Here is a 23,069-nt window from a genome sequence, read left to right on the forward strand (position 1 = left end):
AAACAGAGCACCCCTCCGGCACCCTTTGCACATACATGACTTCCAGGCACTGACCAGCCAGAAACAGAGCACCCCTCCGGCACCCTTTGCACATACATGACTTCCAGGCACTGACTAGCCAAAAACAGGAGAGCACCTCTGCTAAATCCATAGCACATACTTGACTTCCCTCCCAGCACTAACCAGCACGACTCTGGCGAGTGCTATTCCCGCTTATCTTGTTGCATTCATGACTTCCCTGCACTACTCCCAAGAACTTGGCGAGCACATGTCCTGCATCAGTTGTACATGCATGACTCTCTGCCCAGCAGTGACTGGTGAGGAGCTGGAGGGTGCCTTTCTGTAGCTCTTATACATATGTGTCAGATTTTTCCCTCCTGTGACCTCTCAATGTCTTTGAGGGTTCACACCCTGCCACAGTGTACCCTTTTTTAGATGCATGCTTTCTACTGATGTGCTTTGAAATGAATATCCTGAAGGGTTTCCACTCAGTGGGTAGAACATGTGTTGATCTGGGAGGTCGGCTTCACTGCTGCAAGCTTCATCTGCCTTTGTCTGTAGATCTCTCTAGGTTGGAGATTGCTGCTCGCACCATTCTTCTATTGTGCTTAGAACAAGCTTTGTCTTGTCCTTGACACTCACGGTGTGTTCTCTCATGTGCCTGCCATGTGCGGTTTCTAAAAATCACAAACCATAAATACAGAACATTGTATCATTTCCCCATCACCTTTCCTTTTCATTTACCTCATGGTTGCCTCCTAACTATCCATAGCGTGCCCTGTCAGATGCCTGATGTCACTTCTCCCTTTTCCCAGTAGCTCTGTTCCTGTCTATGTTCCGCCCATCACTTTGTCTATATGATTCTTACCCGGCAGTTCTTCTACAGTTTCTGTTACTGCCAGAACTTACTTTTTTCCTGCCAACCAGTGGTCTCCATCGCCCTAGCGCTTTCCTCTCCCTTAGTTTGTTTCCAACGCACGCACATATGAACTGCTGCTGATCTCCTAGCAGCTGTCTCTCTTCTCCTCCAGCTCTTTTCCTGTGCGTCTGGCCTGCTCTTCTTTTGTCTCTCCTTATGTTATATAACCTTTTCTCTTGCTGTTGCTTCACCATTTAGTTGCAATTAAATCTTCAGAAGTCTGAGGAATGTTTTTGTACCAGAGTTTTCTGAGCCCCATCTTCATTTCCTCCCGTTTTCCAGATTGGCTTCATCAAACCTCACCCGATCCTCACCCAGCTGCGGTCTGATGCAGCAGAGACCACCCTCACCTTTGATTCTTATATCATGCCCATGCTGTGCCCTCCCATTCCCTGGACATCGCCCCGTTTCGGCACCTATATCCTCACCCCCACAAAGCTGATGCGCTGTGTGGAGGGGGCCATCCAGCACCAACTCCGGCTGGAGCGGAGCCCTGTGGCAGACCTGCATCCCGTGCTGGACTCCCTCAACCAGCTGGGTAACTGTCCTTGGAAAATCAACCAGCCTATTTTGGACATCATCATCACAATTTTCAACGAGAAGGGCAACGAGAAGCTGGACGTACCGCCGCCCCTCTCAGAGGCACCTAAATATTGTCCCCTGGAAGACGCCATCCCTGTTGACAAACTGGCCATGAAGCGGGAAATGGCGATGTGCCGTAAGAAGACGGCCGAGATGTATAGTCTGCGCATGGACGCGCTCTACAAGCTGTCCATTGCAAAGCACATGAGGGACGAGGTTTTTTGGTTTCCACACAACATGGACTTCAGAGGACGAACTTACCCCTGCCCGCCGTACTTCAACCACCTGGGCAGTGACGTCACAAGAGCCATCCTCCTTTTTGCCGAGGGCAAGGCTCTGGGCCCGCACGGGTTGGACTGGTTAAAAACCCACCTCATCAACCTGACCGGGCTGAAGAAGAAGAATTCTCTGCGGGAAAGGCTGGCATATGCCAACGAGATCATGGACGACATCCTGGACTCCGCCGACTGCCCGCTGACGGTATGTATTCAGACCGCGTGAGCTGAGCGCTCTGGGTTCCATTGAAATTGTGCTGCTGCTATAGTAACAAAGTTGTTGTGGTGTTTAAAACATTAAAATGAAAATGATGGTCTTGCATTAGTAATATACTTCTATTTTGCCTGTATCTTAGTGGATGTTTTGCAAAGACCGGTTTGCCACAGGTTTTAGCAAAATCTGTTCAGTGAGAGTATTGTTTCGGATATGTTACTGTAAACTGGAACCATGTGATATTCAAACACATCCGCTCCATGTCAACTGCTGAAGTGAATTACGTGGGATGTAAAAAGAAAACACTTTCAATAAATACAATTATTGGGACATGTTCAATCAGAAATTGATGTGGTTAAGTGAAGGTTAACATGCCAGTGAGTATTTCTAAAAAGTAGCTACTTTCTTTTAGAAATCAGGCTTTGTCTGTTCTGCAGTCCAACAAAATGGTCATTATTGGAATAAATAGGAATTTTGCAATATTTTGGAATACTGGGGGGGTTTCTAAAAGCAAATGTTTAATTTGAACTATACATAGAATACACATTTTTGTACGTACAAATTCGACTTTTTTATTTACCAAGCCAATGATTGCAAACATGAGGACTGATAGCAACATTAGTGCTGAAATGCATATTGTTGTGTTCTCAGACCAGCTTTCAGTTTTTATGAAATATGATTCTAACGATCACTCCATATGCGATTATAACTTTTAAACTAAACTTAAGCCCTATCTTATAGGAACTTCTAGCTTGAGATTCCTTACCTTAGAATTTCCTAAGGCGTCTGTCTGGATCCAAAAGATTTTTTGTGCACATTAACCCTGCCCGCCGGTTGATGGTGTTGTCCGTCCTGGAAGTGACGTCGCGGTACCTAGATAGGCACCACCCAGGTGCGCTGACGTCAGTTCTTTTCTTTCTGCACCAGCCAGCACTAATCCGGAGAAGCGCTACCCCTCTGACGCTTTTTGACAGGCCGTTTTCCATGTTTTTGTCTGCTCCTTTTGAGGCTTATGTTATGTCAAAATTTTGTACAGCGTTCACATCACCCTGGGGCATTGCGGCGCTAACTAGGCAGAAGAAATATTCCTTAAAGGGAGGACGAAAAGATGAATCACCCAAGATGTTAAAACAGGTAGGCTTTCAGCTGTTTCCTGAAGACCTGATAGCTAGTGATTTTACGTAAAGCCTGCGGGAGTTGATTCCAATACGTTGGCGCTAAAAAGGAAAAATATCTGCCTCCCGTTCAGACCAGCCGAATTTGAGGAGTCTGTAACAGATCCTGAGCACTGGATCTGAGATTCCTACAAGGGGAATATTTCTGTAATTTTTTTCGCAGATACAGAGGGCGTCTTTCATTTAATGCATTGTACGTCAGGCAGCAAATCTTAAAAAAAGACCTTTCCCTTAATGACAGCCAATGCAATTCCTTCAGCAAGGGAGCTGACGGTGAACCTGCCGGCTGATTTAAGATCATTCTGGTAGCCGTGTTTTGAACCACCTGAAGTTTGGCCAGTAGTGTCTCTCCAACTTCCGCCAGCAAAGCATTCCCATAGTCCAGGCGGCTCGTTACCATGGCCTGTACTAGAATCCTGCGATGGGGAACGGGTATGTAAGGTATAATTTTTCTCAACAATCGGAGGCCGTAATAGCACGAACTAGTCGTGGCCGAGACGTGATGTTTCATATTCAAGACCCAGTCAAGCTTTAGCCCCAGATTTTTTACTCTTAGTTTGGGCGAAGGGGCGAGTCCCAAGTGCGTCGGCCACCAGTCGTCTGACCAGACATTTATGGCTTTCCCCATAAGAATCACCTCGGTTTTTTCCGGGTTTAACTGGAGACAGTTTTCTGTCATCCAGTCAGAGATGGCAAGCATACCGGTGGCAAAGCGGACTTTGTCGAGTGCTGGGTTTGGACCAATGGTAAATATCAGCTGTGTATCATCTGCGTAAGAGATGATCTCGAAACCCAGCCGCTCGACAATCCTTGCTAATGGAGCCATTTATAAGTTAAAAAGAGTTGGGCTTAAACAGAAGCCCTGCGGAACTCCCCTGTCAAGATGTCTTTTTTCAGAGGTGTATGGACCCATCATCACCGTTTGGGTTCTGCCAGACAGAAAGTGTTTAAGCCACTTAAGTGCAGCCCCCTCGATACCCGAGGCTGCAAATCTCTCCGCCAGTCTAGAATGCGAGATGGTATCAAAGGCTGCGGAGAGATCTAGGAGGATCGGAATGGCTGAACCCCCCGCATCAAAATTCAGTCTGAGGGAATCGGTCACTGCCAGGATTGCAGTCTATGTACCAAAGCTTGGTCGAAACCCTGACTGTGAAGGATCCAAAAGCTGATTATCCTCTAGATAGGTACTCAGTTGTCGATTAATGATACCTTCCAGAATTTTGCTCAACAAAGGAAGAAAAGAGATGGGCCGATAGTTAGCAAGAATTAAGGTGTCCGCCATGGGTTTTTTCAAAATAGGGCGCACATATGCCTCCTTCCATGTCACTGGAATGGTATCCGTGTGGATTGAAAGATTGAAAATATCTCTAATAATTGGAGCACAGCAGGTTGCTAATAGAGCCATTGTTTTAGGCGGACAGGGATCTGAAGGTGACCCTGATTTGGCCGGGGTCAGACCTTTCATAACCTCCTCTGTTGTAATTTTATTTATTTATTTGTAAAGTTTAATATAGCGCGAACAAGATCTTTGCAGATATCCGAGCGCTTTACAAGACACGGGGTGATAGAGTAATACAATGTAATAGTTGAGGTAGTTAGGTAGTTACATAGTTACATAGGTAGGTCAAAAAAACATGAGGTAGGTCACAGGTGAGGTAGTGTCGGTACAAGGTGCATAGTCAAACAGTTGTGCCAATAATATAAAGTACAAAAATAAGGAGCATATACTTGCGTAAGCGTGTTAAAAATTTTTGGAGATAGCATAAAGGAGGGCATAGTTGAGGTGGGTGAGTGCAGGATGTGTAGTCACATAGGTGCATCAGTAGTACAAGAGTAGGGATCGTTGAGGTGGTGTAGGTACAGTGTGCAAAGTCAGGCAGGTGCGTCAACAATATAACAATATACAAAGAGGGAACGTATACAATCAAGTAAGCCGATAATACCAGTAATACATAAAGACCAAGGTGGTCAGGCAGGTCTTACAGAGCAGATTCATGAGAGATACAGAATAATAGATCATGTGTGTTTAGCCATGAGGATAGCTTTTACTTCTTTCTTAAAAAGTTTGTTGGAGGAGATGAGCCTGGTTTCAGGGGGGAGTGAGTTCCAGATCCTGGGTGCTATTCCTGAAAAGGAGCGTTTATAGGTTTTTTCCTTCCGAAATCTTCGAGGCTTCAGTAGAAGATTGTTTGTGCTTCTAGTAGTTCTAGAGCCACCCGAGATTGTCAGCTTTTGAGTGAGGTAGCTGGGCGAGTTGTGGTGTACAGCCTTGTGAGTCATGCAGGCGATTTTCAGATGTATTCTGGCTTCAAAAGGCAGCCAGTTCAGGGATTTAAAGTCAGCGGAAATATGCGAGTGTTTTTTTGAACCAGTGATGAGTCTCGCTGCAGCGTTAAGGGACGCTCTTAGGGGTGCCGTTGTAGTTAGGGGGGAGCCCGCAGAGGGCGGTGCTACCATATTCTATGTGCGGGATGACTATAGATTGTACTGCGGTTTGGAAGTCTTTGGCTGGGAGGAAGGGTTTAAGTTTTCTCAGGGTATTGATTTGGAAGTTCGCTCCTTTGGTTGCCTTGCTGATGTGCTGCTGCATGTCGAGATTGGCGTCGAGTGTTATGCCTAGAGATTTTGCCGAGTCTACGATGGTAGGTTGTACATTTAGAGCCGTTAAGTGTTTAAACCATGTTTGGGCCGTAGAGATTTTTGCGGGAGGTGAGATCAGGACGAACTCAGTCTTCAGCGCATTGAGTTTGAGGTGATTCTCGGCAAGCCAGGATTGGGTGTTTCTGATCGTGGTGTTCAGAAGCATGATGTCCTTGGGAGATTGTATTTTGAGATAAAGTTGGGTGTCGTCGGCATACATGTGAAAGTGAACATTGGATGTCTGTAGCAAAGTAGTGAGAGGTTCCATAACTAGGTTGAACAGTGTTGGGGAGAGGGAGGATCCTTGCGGGACGCCTAGCGATACAGGTACCGGAGGGGACAACAGGTTGTTACTTTTGAATCTTTATGACCGGTTGTGTAGAAAGGAGATGAACCACTTGAGAACAGTCCCAGAAATGCCCATTCTTGTGTTTAACAGTTCGAGTAAGTTCTTATGTTTAACTGTGTCGAATGCTGAGGAGTGATCCAGGAGGATGAGGAGGCAAGTATCGTTTTGGTCTAGGATTTGGAGGGCGTCGTCCACTATGTGAGTCATGGCAGTTTCGGTACTGTGCCCTGCTCGGAAGCCTGACTGATGGGCGTTAAGGAGATCAAACTTGTCTATGTGTTTAGTCAGTTGTAGCTGTACGCATTTCTCCAACAGTTTAGCGAGGGTGGGAATATTTGTAATAGGGCGGTAATTGTTTAGATCAGTGGGGTCTGCTGTTGGTTTTTTTAATAGCGGTGTGACTTGCCCGACTTTGAGGGCGCTAGGGATGGATCCTTGTTGAAGAGAGCTATTGATAATCTTAGTCCAGAGTGGAAGGAGCAAAGGGGTAAAGTCTTTTACAGCGTCAGCAGGAAGGGGGTCAGTGAGGTGATTGGATGGTTTCAGGGTGCTGAGCAATCTGCCAATTTCTTCTTCGGAGTAGGTGCCAAAGGATTACCATGTAGCATTGTTCTTTGGTTCAGGCATAGCTGTGTGTTGGGGGTTGGAGTAAAGGATTGCGTCATTGAGGAGATCGCTTCTTATGTTGTCAGTTTTTTGGATAAAAAAAGCAGAGAAGTCTTCACAGGAAGGTGTAACGCCCCTGGTGCTGAGTGTCTGGGGTTGTTCTTTGGATTGTGTTCTGATTAAGTCAAATAATTTTCTTGGGCGGTTTTTTGCTTGGGCGAGCTGGAGGCTGAAGAAATCTCTTTTTGAGCGTTTTATTTTCCTGAAGTAGGCATTTCTCTGTTTCTTCAGGGTTTTTAGGTGCAGTGCAGAGGGGGCTGATCTCCAGGTGCGCTCTGCCATTCGCATGGCCCGTCTATCCTCATTGAGGCTCCCGTCATACCATGGGTTGGAAATCTTGGACGAAACTCTTTTCAGTTGCATGGGTGCAGCCTCATTGATTATTGTGGACATAGCATTGAGATAGTCGTCAGTCAGTAGTTGAACGTCCGTAGCGCCGGGAGGAGGGAGTAGTCGATTGCGACTGTTAGGCGGTAAGGAGTTTGGGTTGAGTTTCTTCAAGTCTCTTTTCCAAACTTTGGGTTTAGCGTGTTGAACAGGGTTAAATTTAAGTTTTTCATTGATGAGGAAGGAGACAATATGATGATCTGACCAGTCACAGGGTTGGATTGACTCAAGTTGAATAGCGTCCTCTTTGGAGATGATAAGGTCGAGGATAGAACCTCTCTCATGGGTCGGACTATTGCATATTTGGGTGAGATCAAGTGCGTTGAGGAAGCTTTTGAGGCTGTTTACCACTGTGTCACTGCTGTCATTCCAGTGGAGATTGTTGTCGCCAAGGAAAATTTGGGTGTTCTGCCGTCCCGAGTTGGCTGATATTGTATCCATGAGTTGTTGGGAGAAGGAAATCTTGTCCCCAGGTGGGTGGTATATAATGTGTAGTGAGCATACCGGTTTGCTTTCGCTGATGACATCAAGGCAAAGGTATTCACAGGAAGTAAGAGAGGGGGCGGACGCTTTAGAGACTGAGAGGTTGCTTCTGTAGATACAGGCAATTCCACCGCCTGTCTTTTTGGCCGCCCTGTCAAGTCTAATGATACAGTAGTTGGGGGACTAGGATATCCAAGATAGGTGTTGAGGAATCGGACAGCCATGTTTCAGTTAGAATGGCTAGATCCGGTTCCATAGACATGATGAGGTCGGCGACCTCCGCGGAATGTTTTTGGGCCGATCTGCAGTTGAGAAGTATGCATTTGAGGCTAGGGGTGCAAAGGGTGGAGGAGGGTTCTATAGTGAGGGGTACATTTGTGAGGTTGTTGGGGACGGCGCCTCTGTTGTTATCCTTTTGGTGCCTGAGGGGGTTAGAGATAATCGTTGGGATGGACATGTGGTTGGTGGCTAGGCGATTTTGGGGAGCCGGGACGTAGGAGTGGAGAAGGGTGTGTACGTCATGGTCTGAGATCGTATTGGTAGTGCGTCTGGGGCGATTGGTGGTATTGCGATAGGGGGTAAAGGTCCAGTGTGGGTAGAGTTGTGTGATAAGGCGAGTAGGAGGTGATGAGGAAGTGTTAGGTGTAGTGGGAATATTACACTTGGTGGTAATGTGATTGCGATTGTTATTGCGATTGGTGGTATTGCGAGGGGGGATAGAGGTCCTGTGTGTGGAGTGTTGTGTGGTAGGGCGAGAAGGAGGTGAGGGGGAAGTGTTATTAGGTGTAAGGGTGGTGGTGGGATGAGGGTGTCTGGGGTATGTGATGAGCAACTCTTTGATGAAGTGTAGCTCTTCTTTCATTTGGAGGAGGGTGGACATAATCATGTCCAGCGTGGTGATGGGCGCGGGGTTGGGGGGGGGGGGGGTACTGGCGGTGAACAGACGAATAGGTTGCTGGAGACGGGGGGATCGGGGTGGAGAGGTGGAGCTGGTGAGGGTGTTAGCGAGAGGATAGGTGTTAGGGTTGGTGTTGGCGTTATTGGGAAGGGCATCAGTGCTAGGGGGGGACGGGTAAATGGGGGCGATGTGGAGGCTGGCTGTTGTGGGGGAGGAGGTGTGATAGTGGGGTGTGAGCGAGGGGGGTGAGAGGTTGAAGGAGGGGTGCTGCCCTATGCAATTGTGGTGCATAGGGCAGCTGAGGTCCTTGACCTTCAGCTCCCCACCAGGGCAGTCAAGACTAATCTCTTGACAGATGCTGCAACCAGGAATCTCTGCGCCAGAAACCTTACTCTCATTCAGTGACACCCTCACTGATGTCCTGTTGTGTACCTGGTCCAAATCTAACACAGGGGCTCCTTTGAATAGGTTATTGCCCGCTGCCATCGACCTGCGCCCGGGGAGCCAAACCTCTTCACACAAAACCCTGCTCCTGAGAACTTGGTGGTCAAAACCTCCTCCCCCAAAGGAGCTTTCCCTACCCTTCCCCCGGATGGGGAACTCAAGAGGCTGGACTCATTTAGGAAGAAGATGTTTTCTTCCGCCAGCCTGGCATTGCAGTCATTGAACACCTTATTGTCTGTTATTGTCACGCTTGGTGGGATATGGTTTCTCAAGTGCTGATACAGATCCTGGAGGAGGCCTCTGCTTTACTCTCCCAAGTGACAGTAGAAATAAGGAAAATTTCACTATTAGATGTGAATTTGACATGACTGACTAGCTAGGCAGGGTAGTTTCCTTGACATTTGGATTTTGCAGATTGTCCAAAGGTGCTACACCCTCCCCTTCTATCAATCAATCAATCAATGACACTTATAGAGCGCGCTACATACCCGTAGGGTCTCAAGGCGCTGGGGGGGGGGGGGCGCTACTGCTCGAACAGCCAGGTCTTCAGCTTCTTCCTGAAGGAGAGGTGGTCTTGGGTCAGGCGCAGGTCGGGAGGGAGGGAGTTCCAGGTCTTGGCGGCCAGGTAGGAGAAGGACCTTCCACCTGTAGTCGCTCTTCGGATGCGGGGGACGGCGGCGAGGGCGTGGTTGGCTGATCGGAGGTGGCGTTTGGGAGCGTAGAAGTTGATCCGGCTGTTGAGGTAGCTCGGGCCTTGGTCGTGTAGGGCTTTGTGTGCGTGGGTGAGGAGGCGGAAGGTGATTCTTTTGTTGACGGGGAGCCAGTGAAGGTCTCTCAGGTGTCCGGTGATGTGGCTGGTTCGTGGGATGTCGAGGATGAGTCTGGCTGAGGCGTTCTGGATCCGCTGGAGTCTCTTCTGGAGCTTGGCGGTGGTACCGGCGTAGAGGGCGTTGCCGTAGTCCAGTCGGCTGGTGACGAGGGCCTGGGTGACGGTCTTCCTGGTCTCGGTGGGGATTCTAGACTACCCCTCTCCCCATTCCACCATCTCACAATCGGCTGATGGAGGATCATCTGTCCCGTCTCTGCAAAGAGGTCACAGCTTTATTGGCCAAGGAAGCCGTAGAGAGGGTTCCTGTGCCAGAAGTCCGCTGTGGTTGTTATTTCTGATACTTTCTGGTTCCCAGGAAGGACAAGGGCCTTCATCCTAGCCTCGATCTCTGAACTCTTAATCTCTTCCTCAAAAAGGAGAAATTCAAAATGCTCACGTTGGCTCAGGTCTGGTCTGCCCTTGAATTAAGAGACTGGATGGTTGTGTAGGACTTGCAGGATGCCTACTTTCACATTCATGTCTTAACTGCCCATTGGCATTATCCACGTTATCTGCAGTGTACGGTTGGCCACAAGTATTTTCAATTTGCTGTGCTTCCTTTTTGACTTAACAGAGCCGCTCATATGTTCACCAAAGTAACGCCAATGGTTGCAGCTCCTCTGCGGAGATCTGGGGTCAGTCTTCCCTTATCTCCACAACTGGCTGTTGACCATGGGTTTGTCCCAGGCTGTTGTCCCCCACCTCCAGACTACGGTGAACTTCCTGCACTCGCTGGGTTCACTATCAACGTACCGAAGTCACACCGGACTCCCTCTCAGACGCTCCCTTTCATTGGAGCTGTTCTGGCGACAGTGCAGTTCCGGGTTTATCCTCCTGAGCATTGTGTCCAGGACATTCATTCTAAGATACTGATATTTCAGCCTCCGTCCTGGATTTCAGTGAGACTCTCTGAGGCTGCTATGCCTCCTGGCCTCCTGCATCCTGCTAGTGACACAGGCCTGCTCGCAAATGCGGGCCCTGCAGTGGGATCTGAATTTTCAGTGGGCACAGCATCAGGGGAATCTCTCCAACTTGGTACAGATCTCGGAGGGGACTGCGATCGACCTACAGTGGTGACTCACAAACCAGGATTGGGTCAGAGGCAGACTTCTCTCCCTTCCCCACTCAGATTTCACAGTAGTGACAAATGCGTCACTCCTGTGATTGGCCGGCCTTCTGGGAGAGATGGAAATCAGAGTCTGGTCTCTGACGGAATCCGGGCTCCACATCAACCTGCTAGAGATCCGAGCAATGCAACTGGCATTAAAAGCCTTTCTACCCTCCATCAAGGGAAGGCTGGTTCAGGTGTTTATGTACCACACTACCACCATTTGATACTGCGACAAGCAGGGCGGGGTTGGATCCTGGACCCTTCATCGCTAGGCCCTGCACCTCTGGACGTGGCTGGAATGCCAGTGCTTTTCTCTGTTGGTTCAACATCTGTCCGGTTCTCTGAACGCCTCAGTGGACAAACTCAGCCAACAGTGCCTAGTAGATCACAAATGGCATCTCCATACAGAGGTGGCGCAAGGTCTCGTTCTGCTGTAGGGAGAACCTTGGATAGATTTAGCCTCTGCTGAGAACAGACAATGTCAGCAGATTTGCATGCTGGAGTTTCCAAGGTCACTGTGGAGAGCCTAGTACACAATCATCACATCACCCATTTCAAAAAATTAAAGAAAAACATTTTGAAGGTTCACTTCTCTTTTTATCATAGCATTATATTCATGCATCTTAGATATAAAAAAACATAGATGCTCCGGGTGGGATAGTGCTCAAAGCAAGTACTCGTTGTGAGGGTTTCGGAAAACGTGGAAAGAGGAGTGTTCATACAATATTTTCAGAGTCTTTTATAAGAATACCTGTCTGATAGCCTATGCGGCCAAAAAGCATTTTGCAATAATGGATATGGTAACACAATAACTGTTATCAACATTTTGCAGCATAATCAGTACGGTTTTAAATTAGAGTCGAAGTTTCGACCCCATTAATAAACAAAAGTGCATTAAGTCCTTAAACCAGGATCTTCTTCAGGACAGAGGGAGACAACTTATATCCAACCGTTTCATGAGCTGAATCAGGATATAAACATGGGCCAACAGGCTCCTGTGCCAGAGGGGTAGAAAAGGAGACGCAACCCAGTCCTATTTTTGGACTGCGTGAGTATAAGGAAGGCTGTGCGGTTGTAAGTTAATTTGATAAATCACGCCGTGTCTTGCAGAAATCGAATACTGCTGGCCAGCAGGCTCACGTCTAGAGGAAATTAATCTAAATGTAACTTGTAATCATTCGAAACAATGTTGCTGATAGAATCATGAAGCTTCTAAAGGTCCGCGTGATCATGCAGTGTCTTGCTCGAACACATTGCAAAATGCTTTTTGGCTGCATAGGCAAATGCGTATGTTTCTTTGGTTAATCTCTTTTCTAGCCCCTCCTTAGTAACGCCTTTTGTACCCTCCCATAAGGACTGCTCCTGTTACATGTGTTGTTACCCAGGATCTGTTATAGCGAGTACTATTTTCTTTATGAAGCACACTGGCCTCCTGCTTTGGAGCTTCAATAATGGTGGTTGTGCAAATTATATTTCTTTACGCAGAGCCTTTGGCGGCCGCACAACTTTCTTATAGCGCGGCTTGCCCAAATCCTTGAATTTCTTTTTAATACATTTTTTTGGTGCAGAGCGGCACGCTAAGCTTGATATTCATGGCGACCTCAACCCTTTCTTTTTAATGTCTCTCACCTAGCGTTGCAGTGCGCAGCATTTCTCACGCAGCGCGAGACATTTATTAGCTGAAAAACGGGGTTTCAGCACTGACCTAGGAATCGCACACGCTCGTGCGTGTTCTTTTCCTTTTGTACTACGCGATTGGCCTTTGCGTGCGTCTTTTTATAAAAGACTGCACGCAATTGGCCAAAGGCAGGCGCATTGCTCCGCTCATGGCCTATTGGTGTCTATTACGCGCTTGGTGCGCGTAATAGACACCAATAGGCCATGTGGTTTAAATTATCGTGCCCAGACACGGGCACGATAATTGAAACCACGGCTCGCTGTGGCGCGCACACACCAGTCGTGGGCTTCTGCTTTTTTGTAACCATTTTACAGAGAAGCAAGTACATGAAAGAAGGCATGTGAGGTGGGCTGCTTGTTTTTCTGTTTCTTCCTGTTGGTCCTGTGCGCGTGCAGGCCTTGAGCCATCCAAACAGCGGGTGCCGGAAACCCTGCACGGATTGCAGCTGGAGCTCGTGCAGAAGAGGCCCGGCCAAGGACAGTGAGCTGTGTGTGCGCGCGCGGGCCGAGTCTCAAAATTAAACACAGTCCGCGGATCTGTTGGTAAGTCAGCAGCACACTTTAAGCAATGCACGTTCTAGGCAGGGGACGAGTCTGTATCAGACCAGTGCCCCAGTAAGACTAGGTGCGAGAACTGAGCCGCGTTAACAGCTTTTGGGGGTAGGTTTGTAGCGGGTGTGATTTTCCATTTTAAGTCCAGTATGAATTAACCTGTGGCCTTTAAAATTTCACCGCCCGGCTGGTGTTTATTTTGGGGACGTCTTGGGTCATGATGGTGAAATACACGTTTTAAATGTACACTAACTCATTCCCAGAAAATTGAAACCGGTGGATGGCTAGACTTGCAGCCACCCACGTGCTACCATCCCCAAACGAGGGGGTTTGGGAATGCCCGTCTGCGGGGGTGAGTTTAGGTGCCCTTACCCCACGTTCGGTACCCGAGGGCAACAGCTGGCCACTGCTCCGGGGTAGAGATTTAGTGATGTACTGTGTATAGCACTTCTTGTAGGATAGCACCTCTCAGCTAGAACCGCGTCTATGCAGCCTGCTTCCAGTGAGTGTTGCGCTCTGTGCTGGCCCGGGGTTGCCAAGACCGCGACCCAGCTGCCCTTCCTGTTTGGGCTCTGGGGACCGGTTTCTCGAAAGGGCCTTCTCTTTCTTGTCAGGGTGACCTCCGTGCACACAGGGCTCACTGCAGCGACCGATCCGTCCTTGGCAGACCTTGTCAGCGACAAAGACGTTACTGTACTCACACGCTCCCTGAAAGGGGGTGGGGGGGGTCTCACAAATTGGTGCACTTTCACTCAGTGAGTGTGAGTCTCATGCCACGCGCAATGATGCCACAGGCTTTAATGGAGTTACAGGTTTTGGCACGGGCTCATTCAGTGAGCGTGCAATCCTCACACTTTTGGCGTGACACACACCAATGAACAGCCTCAATAGGCGGACATTGGACTCCCAAGACACAGACCCACTCCTGCCGCTGTGAAACTATACTTTTTATTGGAGTTGCACATGCTGGCGGAATCAGACTGCTTGGTTAGGCGTAGGCGTGTCTCACGCTTGGTCACCCTGTAGACTAATGCAATTGTACACCTTGGAGTAATGTCACTCACTGGATGTGGTGGTCACTATTTGGATCACAGCCTCCCCATGTTGGTGAGAGTCTGTATGACTGTGGCACTCTGTCGGCCCCTATGCATGATGGTCTCACATCTTAGTGCACTCCCTCATTCGGAGTGTGTAAGCCTCACAGTGATGCGCACACAGTCTCACTCCAGCCTCAGCCATCCCAACAGCTTTAAGAGTGGCACATTCATCAGATGGTGTCACTCAGCTCATGTGCGTTTTACACAATGGTACACTAGTGCGATGTCTCACTGAAGTTGCAGTCATCCTCTGTACTTCAGTGATGTGGCACACAGTGAAGCAGCCTCTCGCTCACTTTTGTTTAGTCTTATAGTCTCACACCTCAGTGCACAGCTCTGTTCAGCAGTGGTAATCTCACATTTGAGCACAAGATCTCACTACAGCCTTCGTCATTACACTATCTTTAATGAAGTGACACACAGTGACTCCCTTCTGGTTTAATTTAACATGAGCCTCGCTCTTGTGCGTGGGCTCAGTCCAGCCTAAAGGATCCTTTGAAGCATTGGTGTTTAAGGAGCCCAACCCGTGCACACAGTTGGACACAGAGGCAACGGAACTTCAGTGTCAGCCCACATCCCACCCTCACGTGGGCGACACGCTGCCCAGACCGGAGTGTACCACCTCGGCAGTGCAATTTCACTTTTTACACACGCCTACTCACTACAGACATCAGAAGGTGCTAATTAAAGGATACTGCACAACCACAGAGGAAACACAGCAGTATCATTAACAAACAGAGCCATTTACCAGCACTAAAACCTATAGATGGACAGTGAACAAACTGAATGGCAAGCAGGAGCACAGCCCTGCCAAGTACAACACATCAGGTGTTACTAGACCGTACAATAAGGTAAGCTGAAAGGGTGTATTGGAGCTCGGCCGAATCGACCCAGGCACAATGGTGTCCATCCCTCTCCAAGATGAGTTTGATGTAGAGGAGAGCTCTTATAGATATACCGTCAATCCCCATCACTACACAAAACAACTTGGGCACCCCATCCGAATTACTGCTGAAATTACTGGCTTCTTTTTTTATGGTAGGAGACCTCTCCAGATGCACCATCGGCTCGTCCTTGACATAATCGTGGAACTGACAAGCTAAGCTGATTTGTCTCCAACCATGTACGGTGGAGTCAACTTAATCTACAACTGGCATAGAAATAGTGGCTGACTATCGAGAAAATGTATAGTGTCCATGACTTGCTGGGATTCTACCATGTAGGTACCGAAAGTGCAGCCCCACTTAGGGGGTGCATTTTCAGCACCTACATATGCTAGTCATTTTTATCTCCATTCACTGACATTGTTAAATTCTCCATTGAAATGTTTCCTAGGAGTCATGAGTAAACCTATTCCGACCATGCAACCAACCCTAAATCTGGCAAATTTCCAAGTACCAAAGCAGATTCTCGTAGTTGAGAGAGTGCCAGTCACATCCAGTCACTTAACCGAAACTATTTAGAATTGTGTATATCATTCCTCTGGCAACCAGTACAACAGCAATGTCCTTCCTCAGGTTGCTTGGCTCGATACGCCACCTCTTTGCATTCCACTCGTTGAACTGAGCACTTCCCGTTTATTCACGAAGCCATCTTCATGAGAGTCTTCCGCTGCGGTGTCATATCTTCATATTTCTGGTCCCTTTGTTGATGCTTCATCTTGAAAACCTCAGGATGCATCTTGTCCCAGGGATCTGCTTTCGTCATGGCTTCTCCAAAGTACTCCTCCACGAACATTGCCTGAGTTTATGATACGGGATTTTCGAGCTCATTATATTTTCCCAGCTCATATCTGTCTTGCCAAAGATGAGCTGCTGTAGTTTGGAGGATCAGCATGCATGGATAATCTGGGTCCTTCCTTCATCATTATGATCACCAATTTCCTATGGCGACGTGGGTTAATCAGTGGACGTCCTATTTGCCTGCTTGTCTGAGGTTATTCATTCATTACCGGCATTGATAGAAGGGGCCAAGTGACTGTTTAGGACTTTGAAGTCGGAGGTGAAGTTGTCGTGCCCTGGTTTGGGTTGAGTGAGGAATACCGTGTGGACCTCTTTGTTTCACAAAATATAGTGACGCAGAGCATTTGGCCATGGTATTCCTCTCTTTCGTTGCATGGATTTAGTTCTGAAGATGTTCCGCGCTCTGTTTCAGCTTGAAGGTTCTGAAGAGGAACAGTTGTGAGGCTAAAAGTTGGGAACACAATAGAACAAGCTTTGGCATAGCCAATAGGTCACGCCTTTGGGACCTTATAAGTGTTTTGCCAGAGCTATTGGCTTGGCCAATGTGTTTAAGCTATGTTGTAGAGCAGTGTACCTGCTGTCCAGTATGTTTAAAAGTTATAATAAAGTCTAATAAAGCATTTTTGTTACCTTTATATATAACCAAGTAAACATTATGTACAAACGTATGACCCTATTAAAAAAAACAAAATTGTAAATGTCTATGCCTTTTATTTTGGTTTTTAAAACATAAATAAAAGACATTGCCATTCACAAAGGCAATAGCTTTAACTCGTTTTACATAAACAAATAGCGACGTGGTTTAATTATAGGTTCAGTGGCGCTTAGGATTCAGATTCACCCTTTTTTCATCAGTTTCCAAATATTCGTACGGTGCTCAAAGGTATGGAAAACCACACAAAATCCATAAATCGAGAGACAAGTCTCTCACCAGGAAAATTTCTAACTCCCAAAGACACGTAATTTATGTCAAATTATTTCTACTTATTCAGAACAATACATATATCTTAAACAAAAAAACAGGTGAGTCGATAGTTGCAATTTCCAAATCAGATTCTTGTCTTGTTTTAATTCTGATTTTTCTCCAAACATCACAACAGCCAACGCGTTTCGTCGCTACAGATAGTGGCTCCTGCGACTTTCTCAAGGCTAATTTATGTGTGGTGATATTTCCAACCCACACGTGGGTTCCAAGTGGCGAAAATTATATCCGTGTTGGTATTCTTATAATCCGTGTTAGGTTCTCATCATTTATTTCTATTAATCCAGCTAGAGTGGCGCTGCTTCAGAGTACTTCCTCGCCATGTCTGTTTCACGTTCCTAGGAACGCGAAATGCGTTGGCTGTTGTGCTGTTTGGAGAAAAATCAGAATTAAAACAAGACAAGAATCTGACTTGGAAATTGGAACTATTGACTCACTTGTTTTTTTGTTTAAGATATATGTATTGTTCTGAATAAGTAGAAATAATTTGACGTTAAATTACGTGTGCTTGGGAGTTAGAAATTTTCGTTTTACATACTTGCCGCTTTTGCTTCTGCTACCGCAGCAATACATTTTGAGTCGGTTTCACTTATATTTACGTTCCGCTTTTGCTGTACTAACATTAGGTTACTGTTTAGGGCAACTCACAGGACATATTTAACTAGTGTTTGTTTTGCATGTTTATAAGCAGCACTTTGAACGTGCTACTATATTTCTCTGCAATTTGTTAATAAATATTATCCCACTACACATATAACAACAAACAGAGGCAACAAATACCAATTGTTATTGATACCTTCTGCTATGTTTTACAAATAGTAGTGTACAAACAGATGCCCTTGTGTGTCTCTTATAAGTTCAGTTATACGTGTCTATGCGCTTTCTGGTGCCTTGCAGGGCACAGCCACATGCAGCATCTGCTTATTATTTCTTACCTACGTAGTGTCCAATATATGCCTTTATCCGTGTTTGTACTTTATAAATATCGGCGCTTTGATTTTTTATCCGTACTATGTTTATGGTTTACAAATAATCATTATTGCTACCCTAGCTTATGCTAAATATACTATTACACCAGCAAATATTCAATGCGAAAGGTATAATACACAAACTTACTCCACAGATACATAAAAAACTAGTTAGCTAACACATTCAGTACAAAAAACAACAAACAAATCCAGCAAAATATAAACAATGCCAAAATCTCTAACCAATGCGAGGCCTATTGCATTGCAAATGCTTGTTTTTTTTACTCTTATCTCCGGGGTGACATGCCGCTTTTGAGATTCACTAATGGCGGGAGCGCGATTTCGTTATTGCATGGCTCGCCCAAATCTTTTTTTTATTTGATTTTTTTTTTTTTACAAAGCGCTTATGGTGGCTGCGCAACTTTCTTATAGCACGGCAAGCCAAAATCTTGAAAAAAAAATTTTTAGGAAGTGCAGCACGCCACGCCAACCTTGTTGTTCATTTTTGTCTGCACTGAGCTGTTTTCTGAGGGCACCTTTTCATCCTCTGTCGCACAACACCTCCCTAATCGTTGCTTGACCTTTCCTTGTTTCAGGCGGTTGCTCATATTGTACCCTGTGACCGATGTCGGCCGTGTAACACATAAACGCATGTATTACTGTAAGTTTAGCTAATGGAGTTTCAAATAATATTGCAACGCCAACTGCTCAAACTTACATTATTGCGATAAAAATGCTTGTTCTGGTTTGCATATACATTTTCAGGTCTTTTTTTGTCTGAACCTGTGTATGGCTTAGCTCTTTCTTTCAAATTCTACTCTTCAAAGGCTTATACTGAAGCAAAAATTCACATTGTTGACCAATATGTTCAAGCTTAAGGAAATTAATCTGAAAGGTATTCGGATTCTTTCTCCTTCAGGGCCGGAGGTGGTGGATGAGCGTTGACGAACCCTGGCAGGCCCTGGCTTGCTGTATGGAAATAGCAAACGCGTCCAGGTCACCGAACCCAGCCGAGTACATCTCCCACTTCCCAGTGCATCAGGTGCGTTGTGATGGGGGGGTTAGGGCGGGAGGGGAGGGTTGCACAAAGTACTCCATTTGGCACAGGTATTTATCTGGTGAAATCAATGGGGCTTTTCTTCTGCTTTGGTTGACTTCTATTTAACCCTGGCGTCTGCCTGTGGATGGGAGATGTTGGGACTTTGAGCGATGATCTTGTGTACTTTGTCCTCCAGGCCTCTCTGCTGCTGAGTGAGTGCTACCAGGGGGCTCCGGGGACCCAACTCTGTCTGTCTGGTGCTGAGAGGTGTTGGTGGTAGTGGCAAGGGTGGTGTTCGGTGTCAAGTTTGGATGTAGATGGTATTAAGAAGGGGGGCTCACAACGCACCCTGTACAGAGCTTGTTTGAGACTTGGATTTTTGAGATGTGTGAATTTGATAAAGGAGGCCTCCCGCTGTTTCTTCCTTCTTTTCGCGGAGCATGTGTGAGGGTTTCTTTTATGGGTTTGATGCGCCCTGATGCTCGTGCAGTCCTTTGTACGGTCTAAAGCTGAGGGATATTGGCGAGTTGTGGCTTCTGGTGATCGGGTTCTGAGTTGTCTTTTTGAAGCATGGTCTTAATGGGGCAGAATGGGGTCTTCTTAGAGGCAGCAGGGATACTCTATTTTTTGTGAGAGGGGGGCGGGGGGAGTTGTGCTTGGCGTTTTCCTTCTCCATTCTCCAATTTGTGTCTGCCGAACAATATCTTCACTAAATCTGAAAAATGCCCTTTCTGACCACGCTTTGATTATTAAAAAATTATAGATTCTTGTGAAACGAAGCTCATTATGCTTTATCGACTGTGCCTTCCATACGTTGACGATTTGTGCAAGGGACCTGTTTCTTGGTAAGCAGCCGCATCTGCTTTTTAAGTGTAGTTGACTTTCACTGTCAAGCATTCTTGATATTTTACTGCCAGACACAGACCCTTCCATGTGCCAACTTTGTCCTTTCCGTTCACTGTTCCTAACTCAGTAACTAAATGCTCTACTTATCCATCCCTTTATAGCTAAATCTCGATATCCAAATTTGTACTCTCCCACCTAAAACATGTATAGGCCTGATTCGGGACGTAACCTTATACCCTGAAGGCTGCAGTATTCCTTCTCCTGTCCACCCCTTCGGTCGCAGGCCTTGACCGCTCCTTTTCAACATGATTGACGCTCCATGCGTTCAATACCCTTTTCATGACCAAACAATTGTTGCTCTTGAGCCAACTGGACAGCAATCCTGACCCCTTATTCTTTTACCTCACATCTGCAACCCTCTCGGCGGTGATAACACCCAATAAGAAATCACATGCCTTATTAAAGATTAACCCTCCCTCTGACTGTACCTAAGCACTATGCGTCTTTGCCGTCTTCCTTGTAAGACTAATGATGCAAATCGAGTAAGGAATTGATAGTGGTCAGGCAGGTACTATGCGTCTTTCCCGCCCTCCTGGCAGAACTACGGAGGCAGTGCTTTGAAAGGTTGGTAGTTGTCCAGTAGGTTCTCCAGTCTCTGATTCACTGGCTGACCTCTGATTGTTACCTTAACCAGGTTCCATTTCCTTTTCCTTCGAATCCTAGAGCAACCCACCCTTAACGAAGCTCAAAAGCCTGGAGCAGCCTAGCCAATGACAGGTTCTTCATTCTAAGGTAGTCTCCCCAGAGGCAGGTTCAGAATTCTGAAGAAGCCTACCCTAGAGAGAGACTGCACCCTTGGGCAACCTACTGTACCTGCCAGATAAGATCTGACACCTTTGGCAGCGCACGGGGAACACAAAAAATTGACTTGGCTGTCATGGGCCCTTGAGAAAAAAGTGTCAAAAGGGCAAGTGACTGGTAATTACCAACCTATAAATATATCCAAAGCACCTGAAACAGATAACCGCTTCAGAATGGTGACATGGGATTACAAGATAGCGACATGGGTATAGGGAGGCATTAGAACAGGGGACACGTGGTGAGGCCTCCACAAGAAACTGAAACCCTTCCTCGCGGATCATACGGATATCAACAGCCCAGCGGCATGAAACTAGACTCAACGTAAACACTTGTGGTAGTGATACCCGACCCATACACCACACACACCCTTCAAACTCACCTAACACCTAAAAAGAACAGCATGGAGAACAGGAAAGGACCCCATTCAGATGGGCTGACGACTGTGATTGGTTAGTTGGGGAGGGGGGATCGGGTGTGGGAGGAAGGGTGATAGATGTACTGCAGTACTCTCCTGGACAACCCAAAAGCATCTCACACAAGTTAGCACCACCGGCTCCTTTCCCTTCGGAATGCAACTGCAGGAGAAAGTCGACATCCAACAGGACACCACTCACTACTTTGGGGTTGTCTGTCCATGGGTACCCCTGCTGATACTCCCCATGATGAAACCCACATCCGAAAATGCAAACATCTTCTGATAAAAGTACTCAGAGAGGCCGGAGATTGATGGGAAGTGTCTCACCTCCCCTCTCACATTTCTGAACCTGTGTGCTCTTGGTGTTGCATTGGTGTGTGCTCTGTGCATGCGTGTGCTTATCTGACACTGCTAGGCACTCAGTCTGCTTCACTTATGCCTGTCTCCCCTGTGTGACTGAACACTCACACACCTTTACTTAATGTGTCTCCCAGCTAACCCATGTCTCTCTTAGTGACTCTGGACACTCACACCTTTACTCAATGTATCTCTCAGCTTACCCGTCTCCCCTGTGTGACTCTGGACACTCTCACACCTTTACTTAATGTATCCCCCAGCTAACCCATGTCTCCCCTAGTGACTCTGAACACTCTCACACCTTTACTTAATGTGTCTCCCAGCTTACCCGTCTCCCCTGTGTGACTCTGAACACTCTCACACCTTTACTTAATGTCTCCCAGCTTAACCGTCTCCCCTGTGTGACTCTGAACACTCTCACACCTTTACTTAATGTATCTCCCAGCTAACCCATGTCTCTCACACACACACCTTTACTTAATGTGTCTCCCAGCTAACCCATGTCTCTCTTAGTGACTCTGAACACTCTCACACCTTTACTTAATGTGTCTCCCAGCTAACCCATGTCTCTCTTAGTGACTCTGAACACCCTCACACCTTTACCTAATGTGTCTCTCAACTAACCCATGTCTCCCCTAGTGACTCTGAACACTCTCACACCTTTACTTAATGTGTCTCCCAGCTTACCAGTCTCCCCTGTGTGACTCTGGACACTTTCACACCTTTACTTAATGTGTCTCTCAACTAACCCATGTCTCCCCTAGTGACTCTGAACACTCTCACACCTTTACTTAATGTGTCTCCCAGCTTACCTGTCTCCCCTGTGCGACTCTGAACACTCTCACACCTTTACTTAATGTGTCTCCCAGCTTACCCGTCTCCCCTGTGTGACTCTGAACACACTCACACCTTTAATTAATGTATCTCCCAGCTAACCCATGTCTCTTAGTGACTCTGAACACCCTCACACCTTTACTTAATGTCTCCCAGCTTACCCGTCTCCCCTGTGTGACTCTGAACACTCTCACACCTTTACTTAATGTGTCTCCCAGCTTACCCGTCTCCCCTGTGTGACTCTGAACACTCTCACACCTTTACTTAATGTCTCCCAGCGTACCCGTCTCCCCTGTGTGACTCTGAACACTCTCACACCTTTACTTAATGTATCTCCCAGTTAACCCATGTCTCTCTTAGTGACTCTGAACACCCTCACACCTTTACTTAATGTGTCTCTCAACTAACCCATGTCTCCCCTAGTGACTCTGAACACTCTCACACCTTTACTTAATGTGTCTCCCAGCTTACCCGTCTCCCCTGTGTGACTCTGGACACTTTCACACCTTTACTTAATGTGTCTCCCAGCTTACCCGTCTCCCCTGTGTGACTCTGGACACTTTCACACCTTTACTTAATGTGTCTCTCAACTAACCCATGTCTCCCCTAGTGACTCTGAACACTCTCACACCTTTACTTAATGTATCTCCCAGTTAACCCATGTCTCTCTTAGTGACTCAGAACACTC

General features: G+C 46.9%; 1 protein-coding gene across 2 annotated transcripts in view; it reads left to right on the top strand.

Annotated features, from left to right (window-relative positions):
* POLRMT (RNA polymerase mitochondrial) overlaps positions 1 to 23,069 on the top strand; it is a 178,158-nt gene that overhangs the window by 109,841 nt on the left and 45,248 nt on the right. For both annotated transcript variants that reach the window (XM_086946739.1, XM_086946740.1), the window contains 2 exons: positions 1,202 to 1,981; positions 18,949 to 19,071. In XM_086946739.1, coding sequence (XP_086802865.1) covers positions 1,202 to 1,981; positions 18,949 to 19,071 — 903 coding nt within the window. The remainder of the gene's footprint in view (positions 1 to 1,201; positions 1,982 to 18,948; positions 19,072 to 23,069) is intronic.

Source organism: Lissotriton vulgaris, chromosome 12 (genome assembly GCF_964263255.1).
Source record: "Lissotriton vulgaris chromosome 12, aLisVul1.2, whole genome shotgun sequence".
NCBI classification, from domain to species: Eukaryota; Metazoa; Chordata; class Amphibia; order Caudata; family Salamandridae; genus Lissotriton; species Lissotriton vulgaris.